A 12424-nucleotide genomic window follows, 5' to 3' on the forward strand; every position below is an offset into this window, starting at 1 on the left:
TGCTTTGGATGTTAAGTCCATTGCATCAAACCTGAGCTGTGTGATCTGCCTAGAGATCAGAGCTGTCATTTGTTTTGTTTTGTTTTACAATGTGGTTTAATAAGAAATTTCATTTACGTCAAGTGGTATTTTTTATAATGCCTCAGAAAAATGGGTAATGCTGTGTAACCCCGAAGCTTTTATATGTGTGTGTTTTTGTTTTGTTTTTCTCCCAAAGGCCATTATTTACAGTCACAAAAGGAAACCGTTGCCTGGCATTCTCACCCGTTTTCTACCTGCCATGATCAAGTGCTTGTCAGCTGAAGTACAAGCCAAATTGCGTTCTGGTTTGGCCATATGCTCCTTAGGCCAATGTGTGGAGGAGCTTGCCCTCAACAGTATTGATGCCGAAGCAAAATGTGTGGCTGTGAGGGTGAACATGGAAATCTTCCAAATCCAAGTGATAGACAATGGATTTGGGATAGGGAGCGATGATGTAGACAAGGTGGGAAATCGTTATTTCACTAGTAAATGCAACTCCGTACAGGACTTGGAGAACCCAAAGTTTTATGGTTTCCGAGGGGAGGCCTTGGCCAGTATAGCTGACATGGCCAGTGCTATGGAAATTTCATCCAAGAAAAATGGGACAATGAAAACTTTTGTGAAACTGTTTCAGAATGGAAAAGCCCTGAATTCCTTTGAAGCTGACTTGACTAGACCAAGTGCTGGGACAACAGTAACAGTATATAACCTGTTTTATCAGTTACCTGTAAGGAGGGGATGCATGGATCCGAGACTGGAGTTTGGGAAGGTTAGGCAGAGGATCGAAGCTCTCTCACTCATGCACCCTTCCATTTCGTTCTCTCTGAGAAATGATGTTTCTGGTTCCATGGTTCTTCAACTCCCTAAAACCAAAGACGTATGTTCCCGATTTTGTCAAATTTATGGACTAAGTAAGTCCCAAAAGTTAAGAGAAATCAATTTCAAATATAAGGAGTTTGAACTTAGTGGCTATATCAGCTCTGAAGCCCATTATAATAAGAATATGCAGTTTTTATTTGTGAACAAAAGGCTAGTTTTAAGGACAAAGTTGCATAAACTCATTGACTTTTTATTAAGGAAAGAAAGTATTATATGCAAGCCAAAAAATGGCTCTGCCAGTAGGCAAATGAATTCAAGTCCTCGGCATCGGTCTCACCCAGAACTCCATGGGATATATGTAATCAATATACAGTGCCAGTTCTGTGAATATGATGTGTGCATGGAGCCAGCAAAAACTCTGATTGAGTTTCAGAACTGGGATACTGTTTTGGTTTGCATTCAAGAAGGAATGAAGATGTTTTTAAAGAAAGAAAAATTATTTGTGGAATTGTCAGGTGAAGACATTAAGGAATTCAGTGAAGATAATGATTTTAGTTTATTTAGTGCTACTTTTCAGAAGCATATGTCTTCTGATGAGAAGTGTGACAGAGTCAGTTTCCAAGAAGCATGTAATAATATTTTGGATTCCTATGAAATGTTTAATTTGCAATCAAAAGCTGTAAAAAGAAAAGCTACAGAAAACATAAACACACAGAATTCTAGGAATTCAGAAGCGATCAGAAAACAGACAAATGATTCATTTTTGTATACTTATGAATCTGATGGTCCAGGTCATAGTAAAATGACAGAGTCAACTTTACAAAACAAAGATAGCTCTTGCTCAGAATCAAGGGTCTTAGAACAAGAGAGACCTGAAGCATCAGAATCAAGAGAAAATGAGAAACATAAAAAATCTTGCTTGGAACTTAACTCTTTAGAAAATCCATGTGGAACCAATTCAGAAATGCCTGCAAGCCCTTTTCAGACATTAGATCACTTTGAGGAGAGTGGAGACCTAGAAATACAGAAAGCAAGTACTACTGTTAATGACATGGCTGCTGACATCCTGAAAAAGAACAGAATTCAGAATCAACTAGAGACATTTAAAGGTGCTACTGAAATGGGATGCCAACCTCTGCCTTCTGAGACATTACTGAGAGTACATGGTGCTCAGCGGGAGGAAGAGAAAAGAAAAAAAGAACCTAGTAATTGTGGAAGAAATGTTTTTAGTTATGGACAAATTAAACTGTGTTCCACTGGCTTTATAACTCATGTGGTACAAAATGAGCAAACTGAAACAGAACATTTATTTAAAAATTGTGTTCGACCTGGTCCTGTGAGTGCCAAAGAAACACTTGGAAATAGAACACGCCATTCAGTTGAGACTCCAAACATCAAAGATTTAACCAGCACTTTAAGTACAGAATTTGCTCAATTGTCTAACAAAAAATTGTGCAGAACAACTATAAGTTCTAGGCTAGAGAACAAACCTATACCAACTTACAAAAATTTTGCTATTTTGCAGGATGGTAGTAAAAAATCACACACAGGTGGCTTATTACTTGACACATCTTCTTTCTCTTGGTGTAGGCATGTTTCAAATGATAGTAAGAGAAAAGATAAGTTGATTGGTTTATCCAGACCCATAGCCCCTAGGAAGCTAAGCTTAAATCCACAACTAGGATCTTTAGAGAAGTTTAAGAGACAATATGGGAAGGTTAAAAATCCTCTGAATACAGAAGTGGAGGAAAATAATTTTGAAATCACTACCAATCTCAGTCCTCAAGTTGAACCTGACATTCCATATCGAGACAAAAACCACATAGATAACTCTGGTATGTGTAAAATCACTACTGTGAAACATAATGATTCAAATAGTAGTTGTCAACCTATAAGTCACATCCTTTATTCGGGAAACTTTCCATTCTCCAAGGAAGAAGACTGTTTAGAACAACAGATGCCTTGCTCAAGAGAAAGTCCTGTAACTCTAAAGGATCTATGCCATTTGAACAGAAAACCTTTGGATATTGAGAAATCACCTGAGTCACTAGCCTCTAAATTATCCAAAATGAAAGGTTCTGAAAGAGAGACTCAAATAATGGAGATGAGTCATTTTATTGAACGTCCACCATCAGATTCCAGTAGAAAAGACAGTGACTTATGCAGTGGGTTATCCCTAGATGCTTGTATGTTATTTAAAAATGAGCATAAAAACACAGAGAGTATCATCCTCCCAATGCCAGACTCTGTCACACAGGATAATTCCTTCAATAAAGATAGTGAGGCATATTCTAACAATACAACAGAGAACTCTGTGATACCAGAAACAAGTTTGGTAGTTCACTATGATAGCTCTGCACTTAGTAAAGATTCAGATGTTCTTACAGTTTCAGAACAACAGATGGGAAGTCCTAACTCTCCCAGTAGAATGTTAATGAGTCACAAGGACGATTCCACAGCCAACCCAAATGGAACTTGTTTTCAGAGTGAGGAATCTATAGCAACTTGTTCTGAAAATGAAGAGTCAAACACATGTTCTTTGGATTGGCAACAGCATTTTGATGTAGCCCTGGGAAGAATGGTTTACATTAACAAAATAACTGGACTTAGCACATTCATTGCTCCTACTGAGGACATTCGGGCTGCTTGTACTAAGGACCTGACAACCGTGGCTGTGGATGTCATACTTGAGAATGGTAAGTATAATATAGTGTTCCTGGCATGAAATGCTTTTGAAGGTTATCTCAGCAGATGGAACATTTTAAACTTTAATTATAAAACATGTTTTATGGTATATGAAGATTTTCTAGGTCCAATACTATTTAAATCTAGAAATACAATGAAAGCCTTACAGAATGAAAGTGTACATATATGTGTCTATGGGTATGTATATGTATAAGAGGGGGAGACAGTTTTGTTTTTGAAATATATTTTATTGACTTTTTTTACAGAGAGGAAGGGAGAGGGATAGAGAGTTAGAAACATTGATGAGAGAGAAACCTCAATTCAGCTGCCTCATGCACACTCCCTACTGGGGATGTGCCTGCAACCAAGGTACATGTCCTTGACCAGAATCGAACCTGGGACCCTTGAGTCCATAGGCCGACGCTCTATCCACTGAGCCAAACTGGTTAGGGCAGTTTTTAATGAAATGGTATTAATAGTAGAGAAGGTCCACTATCCTTCTCTAGTCCGCTTTCCCCTCTCTCCTCTCTCCCAAATTCAACTCTCCTAGAAATTTAAAGGCACCTGCAATGCCAGTATTGCTCTCTGCAGCTCCCAGGTAAACAGCCAGAAGGATCCTGTCGTCATCCTAGGTTTTCAAGTAAAATCTGTGGTTCAGTACAGTACTATATATGTTTTATTTATTTATTTTTAGAAAATAGGACTTGACCATAAATTTTCTGAAATCTAGGTTAAATAAGTACTTTCATAAATATACTTTTCAAATGTACTCGATTATAATGCATGTGCTAATCCACTTGACCTGTTTATTGTGTAAGTAGCTGTTACCAGGCTTTTAGATCATACCACAGGGCTACATCAGAGCCTAGACTAGGACTCTGAGTTCTCAGGTCTAAGTCAACATTAAAAGTGACGTCGTTTTGGCAGTGTGTTTAGAGCCAGATGTTGGGAGGTAGTAAAGCTGACTCCCATCTGGCGATACGCTTGGTTTTGCATCAGGAGGATAAACATTTAGTGTGCATCCGAATTAAAAGTCTTGAATGTTGCAAAAGAACGTAATTACATGAATATAATCGCAAATTATAATTTATCTTTAGGATTAATCTCTCTGGCAGGCGGCTCTGATTTAAGATTAAATTAGACCTTTATTTTTCAATGGGTTCGGGTTTTTTTCCTTGTGAAAAAATAATCATTGTAGTAACTTTCGAAGTATTAAATAGGAGAAAACCCCTTTCTTTCAGTATGCTCCTGAGACTATCAGGTTGCTCTTAAAGTCACATGTGTTTTTCAATCTATGTAGTTTTATATCCTGGTTTATACTGAGTGTTTATTAGAGGTAAATCTAAGGAACTGGCACCTCATCTTCCTGGAATATAACTGCTTCTGATATGTTAATAAAAAATAACTGCGTTACATTAAACTGAGATGGCTGTTGCTAAACAAAGGCAGAAATCTTGGTTGGCTGCCATACTCAACATAAGCATCTGCTCCTGTTAAATAAGTCTAGATGTTTAAAAAAACACTTCAACCTATTAACTTTCTGGATTAGCATGTCTTTTAATGAACTTTTGAGGGTCATGTTGACCCAGAATTTCATAATGAAAAATAAAGTATTTTGGATACAGAAACGAGTTCCATTAAAAGGTAGCTCCAAAGCACCCTCCATTTCTGGAAATGGCTGAGGTATATATAGCAGGAGATTAGGACATTGTCGAACCATACATAAAAACATAAGATGAATTGGTAAGAGGTAAGTTTAATTGTACAGAAGAGAGGATATATAAATGCCGGGGTCCAGCCCCAGCGGGTCCAGGGGTCCCCAAAGGTGTAGACGGAGTCGGCGAAGAAGGAATGACACGGAGACAGCGTTCAGTTGATCAGCAGCCTAGCCAGGATCTCTAGCCCGGATCTCCAGCCAAGTTCTGGTCTGGATCTCCAGAGAGGTTCTGCTTAGGATCTCCAGAGAGGTTCTGTCCAGGTTCTCCAGTCAGGTTCAGTCACCAGGTTCTAGTCAGGTTCTCTTGCCATATTTCTGTAGTCAGGTTCAGTCCAGGATCTTTTGCCATTTCTCTCCAGCGAAGTTCTTCTGTCTGTAGGTTCTGTGTAGGTTCTGTCTTCTTGGCTCTCTTCTAAATTCTGTCTCTCTCTGTCTTGTTACAACTGTATTTATACCAGTTGATTCAATCCTATCAATCTCTATTACAAAGGTTAGGGCGTTTCTTATCTCCATTCCAGGGAGTAAAGATTATGTAGCTTAAGCATGATTGTTCGTAGTTAAAGTGATTAATTACCCGCCTGGCACTTAGTTGAGGGGTTTTATTCCCTCCCTAACTTCAGGGGAAAATCCCTACCTGGGGATTCAACCTTTCTCCGAGAGGTGACCTTGGTTAAAACACAGCACCAAGAAGGTGAGCAAACATATTAAGAACCGTATGCCATATATGCCCGGTCCCTTGAAACAGCAAGGATGGACCGGCTCCCGGCATATAAAGGTAATTTTAAGGAGTTATCTCAAGTCGCCAAACCCTGGCAGTATTTCTCTTTAAAATGTTTTTAACTTTGCAACTTTATTTCAGTTCCTACTTTAATTTTTGTCATTCTGAATTAATCTCTCTCCAGTATTTGTCCAACAGATTTATCTTTTTGAAATAATAGTTTCATAATGTTTTGCCCCTGTTCAAAAACTGTCAAATTCAGCATTTTTTCTAAAACACAAATCTGATCATTCTTCAGAAAGGAAGGTAGATTTGGAGCCAGATTTTACTGGATTTTGGAGTTTAAATTGAGGAATTTTCATTCATTCATTTATTCGTTCAATTATTGATTATTCACACAGTGCTAGGCCCTGCCAGATGTAGGTTAACCGACTTTGCTTCTAGGAGTTCACAGTCTATTAGAGAAGATAGCTGTCTAAATATAATTAGATGAGATAAATGTTATAATAGATATATGTATTGGGATAAGAGACATAAATTGGGGACTGGTGAAGATTGTACTCAGTAGTGAAGGATGATAATTAAGTACCACTATATGTTTAATACAGTGTTTCTCAACTGTGGCACTAGTGACATTTTGGACTAGATAATTCTGTCTGATATATTGTATAGGGTATTAGCAGCATTCCTAGCCTCTACCTGCTAGATGCCAGTGGTACCCCTCACCCAAGTTGTGACAACCAAAACTGTCTTAAGATATTGCCATATGTACCCATGCAAAACTGCCCCCATTGAGAATCAGTGATCTATTTTAGGTCCACATTCTGTCTGGTATAGATGGATAATGGGACTAAGCAGTAAGGTAGATTCCTAAATTCATTAAGGAACTTTGACTCTCAATCTGGTGTTTAGTAGTCTGCCTCCTTATGTCTTGATTCAGTTTGTGCAGAAAGAGATTCTATGTAACTTAATTTTTAATAGTTTATTCTTTGAGTTCAAATGTATAGGTTTTTCTTTTTTACATTTAGGATCTCAGTACAGGTGTCATCCTTTTAGAAGCGACCTTATTCTTCCCTTCCTTCCTAGAGCTCGGGAAGAGAGGACGGTGATGAGACAGAATAACAGAGGTAGGGGCAATAACAGAGATTGCTGGAATACCTAGTATATAATGTACCACCTAACTTAAAAAAAAAGCAAAAAAAAAGCAGGGTTGTATTATTTAGCTTGATCAGTGTCAGCTGTGCCTTGCTGGAACCAGGAATGCCCCATGGTCCTATTTAACAGCAAAACTAAGAAATTCGATGCATGCATGTAGATCAGAAATTACTTTTCCAGACTTGAGGTTAATACTGGATGATAATGCAGTCTATGGTATCTTGTGACTGAGAAATTGTTTATTTTTAAATATTGGAGTTGTGCTCCATATTGTGGTAGTTTTGTATAAGCAAAACTCTTATTTTTGTAAAAAGCTACAGACATTTATTATTTTCTTTGTTTCTAAAAATAGATAAGGTATATATTTCTTTTACCAAAGGGAGTGAGGCTACTAATTTGAATCAGTTTCTTCTGGACTTGTATTCTGAAATATCTCTTGAAAATAATTTGGGGAAAAAGCTATAATGCCAGAAGATACAGTCAACTACTCCAGTTTAGAAAGTAACAGTTCAAAACAATTTAGAGATACAGCAAACACTGAGCCTTTGTAGCATGTTGGAGCAATGTGTGTGATCTTTGGTCATGAGGCTGCACCACACCAAATATGAGATGCCACTCACCTTTTTCCCTGAGGCTCTTGATACCAACTGTACCTGTCCCTTTTGCACTAGATACTGTGGATGATGCTGTTGGTAGCGAATCGCTTCAGTCTTTGTTCTCAGAATGGGACAATCCAGTATTTGCCCGTTATCCAGAGGTGGGTCTGCAGCAGTGTTTCTTTGCTTGTTATTTTAAAATTAGAATTTTATTTCATTTTTAAAAAATTTATCTTTATTGTTAAAAGTATTACAGATGTCCAGCCTCTCCCCCCATTGAACCCCTTAGAATTTTATTTAAGTTGGGTATGGGCATGACTGACTATACTAATTTGAAATTATTAATGGAAAGTGAGTATGTTTCCAAGTAATTTATTTGGAAATTAATGTAAAAAGGAGGAATCAGAATTCATAGCTTTTGGGGAACTCGGCTTTAAGTTTGGATTAAACATATGTAATCAGTGTGGGAATAGTGAAAGTGTTTACCACTCTTAAAAACCCTGACTTGTAGCTGTGGTGGAGTATTTAGGATGGTAATAATTTATTTATCATTAAATAAAGTAGTGACTCTCTTACTGGAGGAACAGTTCATCGTGTATGTTCTCTTTTCAGTGGGTCATCACAGAATGTACTTTGTGTGTTATGATGAGGGTGTAGAATACATGAGCACTTAATTATCGATTCTTCAGTGAAGATGTCATTAAGTACTTGATTATGGAGCCTAGGCAAATGGTTATTCTGAAATGTTGGTGTTTGTCAGTAATTTTGGTCATAGAGCCTTTTGAATTCCTGTAAATTCTCTGAATTCAACCCACCTCTAGTAGACTCTATGAAAAATGAATGTTTTTAAGGCACTTTCAGATCTTTGGTCAAACAGTTCTACAGACATGACAAAATTTAAATTTAAATGATATTGTGCTGTGTCTTTCTAGGTTGCTGTTGATGTAAGCAGTGGTCAGGCTGAAAGCCTAGCAGTTAAAATTCACAACATCTTGTTTCCTTACCGTTTCACCAAGGACATGATTCATTCCATGCAGGTAAAAGGTTGACTTTGAAATCTCATCATTTGTATATAAGCCCTAAGTTAGACTAACTCTTGTGAAATTGGATATATTTAATGATGTAGACCACCCGGGTCGAAGCACATGTGTTTTTTTAAATCTTACTGGAACTTTATCAGGAGAGGAAAAAGAAAAGGACTAAAATTAATTACAAAGAAAAAGATGTCCTTAGTAGTGTGAGCAAGTTTGGAGGGATGAATGATGAATTCAGGTTCACAGTTTCAAGGTTTATATAGACTTTATATTTTGACAATAATTTATAAAGCAACTAAGTACTGCAGAGACATTATCCTTAAATGTGCAACAATGTCCCTTTTTAAACAACCCTCAATAGTGTGAGGCTACACATGACATGGCAGTTGAGGAGTTCCATTAACAAGAGGGGCCTCTTGTCTCATCTGCTGGATTACCCTTCCTCTACACCACGCTCTATCTCCTTGTTTTCAGGAAACAAATTAGGAGTTGGAAAAATCCAGGTAAACTCCTAACCTGGCATGTTTGACCTGGTATCAGAGCAAACACTTGATCCAGAAATAGGCCCTGGGGAGGGGTGTAGATTAGGCATTGTCAGTGCCTGGACAGAAAGGAGCACCAAGGCCTAAAGCCACAGGTGGCTTTTTCACTTACTGCTCTAATGACCTAGCTCTTCCAAAATGCTTTTCCTTGCTTCTGTATACATTTTTAAAATTTATTTCAGCTCTATTTGTTAGTAGTCTCTGGTCATATTAATAACTCTCTGGTTATATTACCCATTAAGAAGAGTCATTCTGTTGGGAACATTTCAGGTCTAATGCTAAAGATTTTTGTAGCATATCTCTCTTAGATGCCTCAGTCTGTGTTCCCTTTATGTCTTCTGATCACTCCTTTTATCCTTCCTGGTCACTCCCTCAGGTTCATCAGCACCAAGCTCAGTCTTAGATATGAAAGTTATAATGCAAACAACTCTAAATTAAGTACAGTTTTATCTCTTTCTATACAAATAAGCCTCTATTTTTATTTATCATTGTACCATTTATTTCAATGTATGGCAGGTTCTCCAGCAAGTGGATAACAAGTTTATTGCCTGTTTAATGAGCACTAAGACTGATGAGATGGGTGAGGCAGGTAAGAATGGAGTTTAGTCTTGACTATTAACCAGCTGCTCTTCTAGCAGACTCCTCTTATGGTTAATACACACAGACTCACACACACACGCACACACAGACACACACAACACACATACAAACACAGACTCACAAACACACACACAGACACGCACGCACACACAGACACACAGACACAGACTCCCAGACACACACACAGACACGCACAGACACACGCACGCACACACACACAGATGCACACGCACACGCACAGACAGACACACACGTGCACACACAGACACACACAGACAATACCATTGCAGTGACTTGGAAAGATTAGGGAAAACAAATCTAAATTAATATTGTGGAATGACATTTTTTTTTATCCTGGAATGATAGTTTTAAAACCCATTTAGTTTTATAAACACACACATACATATATAAGACATACATATGTAAACTACATGTTAAGCTATTAAACAGTAGTTACTTTGGGAGTGAGAATGGGAGTGGGAAAAGGGGGAATTTCATGTTTTACTTTTTAAAATATTTTGTATTGTTTAACTTTTAAATAATGATTTTTGTTTTTTTAATCCTCACCCGAGGATATTTTTGCATTGATTTTTAGAGAGAGTGGAAGAGAGAGAGAAAGACAGAGATATCGATGTGAGAGAAACACATCGATTGGTTGCCTCCTGCACACGTCCTGACCAGGGACTGGGCCAGGGAGGAGCCTGCAACCAAAGTACGTGCCCTTGACCAGAATTGAACCGGGACCCTTTGGTCTACAGGTCAGTGCTCTATCCACTGAGCCAACCTGGCTAGGCTAAATAATGTTTTAATATATTCCCATTATAATAATAGAAAATTTAGCCCAATCTGTGTGGCTCAGTGGTTGAGCGCTGACCCATGCACTAAGAGGTCGCCAGTTTGATTCCTAGTCAGAGCACATGCCTGGGTTGTGGGCTCGATCCCTAATAGGAGGCAGTGGATTAATGTTTCTCTCTCATCAATATTTCTCTCTCTCTCTCTCCCTTCCTATCTCTCTAAAAATCAATATAAACATATTTTTTTTTAAAAAGAAAGTTTACATAATGAACTATACTAGGTTTATAATAAGTTAAATACAATCTCCTGGTGACTGCTTTAATAAAACAATAATAGTTTTTAAGTCCTAGTAACTCATTCAATAAATATTGAGTGCCTTTTGTATGCCCAGAATTGTATTAGGCCCTAGGAATACAATGGTTGGGGGGTTGGGGGTGGAAATACATGCAGGAAAAAAACAGATAATTACAGAAATCCTATATAATAAAAGCCCAGTGACCAGATGGCGGAATGACCAGAATGACCAGTTGACCAGTCGCTATGATGCGCACTGACCACCAGGGGGCAGACACTCAACACAGGAGCTGCCTCCTGGTGGTCAGTGTGCTACCACAGTGGGAGTGCTGCTTGGCTGACTGGGATGAGTGTCTGCTTCTGCTGCAAACCCCAGGCCAATGGGTAGGAACCCGGGCTGCCATTGTAGGATCCTCCTCCTTGCTCCCCGCCGCACAGGCCGCGCAGCACCCCCACTACTGCCGGCCTCACAGAGCTGACCCTGGAGGCTGGGAGGCGGTTCGTGGCCACTGTGGGACTGATGCCTACTCTATTGCCTCTCAGTGCCATTGTCCCTGGGCCTGGCCCAACCGGGCCCCCTGGAGAGGCGAGTGCTCCGCCTCCACAGAAGATGCCGGACCAGGGAGCAGCTGCTCAGAGGGCAGGTCCACAGCCGCTCGGCTGACTGGGATGAGTGGTGCTTCCACAGCGGGCCAATCCCCACAGGCTATGCCCCCCACCAGTGCACAATCCTGTGCCTCGGGCCTCTAGTGTTAAGTAACTCTAGCCAGTGTATGGAAGAGAGAAACAAGATGATGTAAGAACCTGAATTGGAAGATGTGATTTAGTCAAGGGGCTCAGGGAAGGTTTTCTTGGTAAAGTGAGATAGGAAGTATGAGTATGAGTTAACTAGGGAAAGAAGAAGGGGAGAAGTATTCTTGGCAGAGGGAATAACATTGATGTTTCTAATTCTCTCTCCCTGTCCCTTCCTCTCTGAAATCAATAACAACATGCATTTTGTGATGTTCTCTCCTTTAGTGAGGGGAACCAGGAAAAGTGCAATTGGAGTGAGAGCAAGAAGCTGAGGCCTGATCTCAAATGCCAATTTTAAGTTTGTCCCAACACCCACTGGAAACTATTGAAAGCTTTCTGTTTTGTATTTCCCCCCATTAGTTTTCTGACGTTATTTTTGTGGTGGCATGGGTTATGTCATATTTGCATTTTGAAAATATTGCTCTGGTTGCCATGTAGAGAAAGGATTGGGTGTGGGGATGCATCCCAGTAACTGCAGAGAGACTGTTAGGAGGATATTGCAGTATAGTAGTATAGCTGTGACCAGGGTGGACTAGAGAGAAGTAAATGCATTGGAAAGATATTTAGGAGATAAAGTCAACAGGTCTTGGTGATGGATTGGATATGGGGACAGTATATCAAAAGGGGACTCCTAGTTTTCTGACTCATAACTGAAT

The 12424-nt window shown here is 39.1% G+C and overlaps 1 protein-coding gene across 19 annotated transcripts in view; it reads left to right on the forward strand.

Annotated features, from left to right (window-relative positions):
- Positions 1-12424, forward strand: part of LOC132231300 (acylphosphatase-1) — a 41862-nt gene that overhangs the window by 11498 nt on the left and 17940 nt on the right. For 7 of the 19 annotated variants that reach the window (XR_009452025.1, XM_059690220.1, XM_059690209.1 and 4 more), the window contains exons 2-6: positions 218-3536; positions 6989-7087; positions 7787-7872; positions 8644-8748; positions 9804-9876. Coding sequence is in view for 9 of the 19 variants with exons in the window: in XM_059690220.1 (XP_059546203.1) it covers positions 218-3536; positions 6989-7087; positions 7787-7872; positions 8644-8748; positions 9804-9876 (3682 nt within the window). In the remaining 10 variants the exon portion in view is untranslated. Of the gene's footprint in view, positions 1-217; positions 3537-6988; positions 7088-7786; positions 7873-8643; positions 8749-9803; positions 9877-12424 lie in introns of those variants that run through there. The other 12 variants (XR_009452032.1, XR_009452031.1, XR_009452030.1 and 9 more) reach the window with 6 other exon arrangements.

Source organism: Myotis daubentonii, chromosome 1, assembly GCF_963259705.1.
Source record: "Myotis daubentonii chromosome 1, mMyoDau2.1, whole genome shotgun sequence".
NCBI classification, from domain to species: Eukaryota; Metazoa; Chordata; class Mammalia; order Chiroptera; family Vespertilionidae; genus Myotis; species Myotis daubentonii.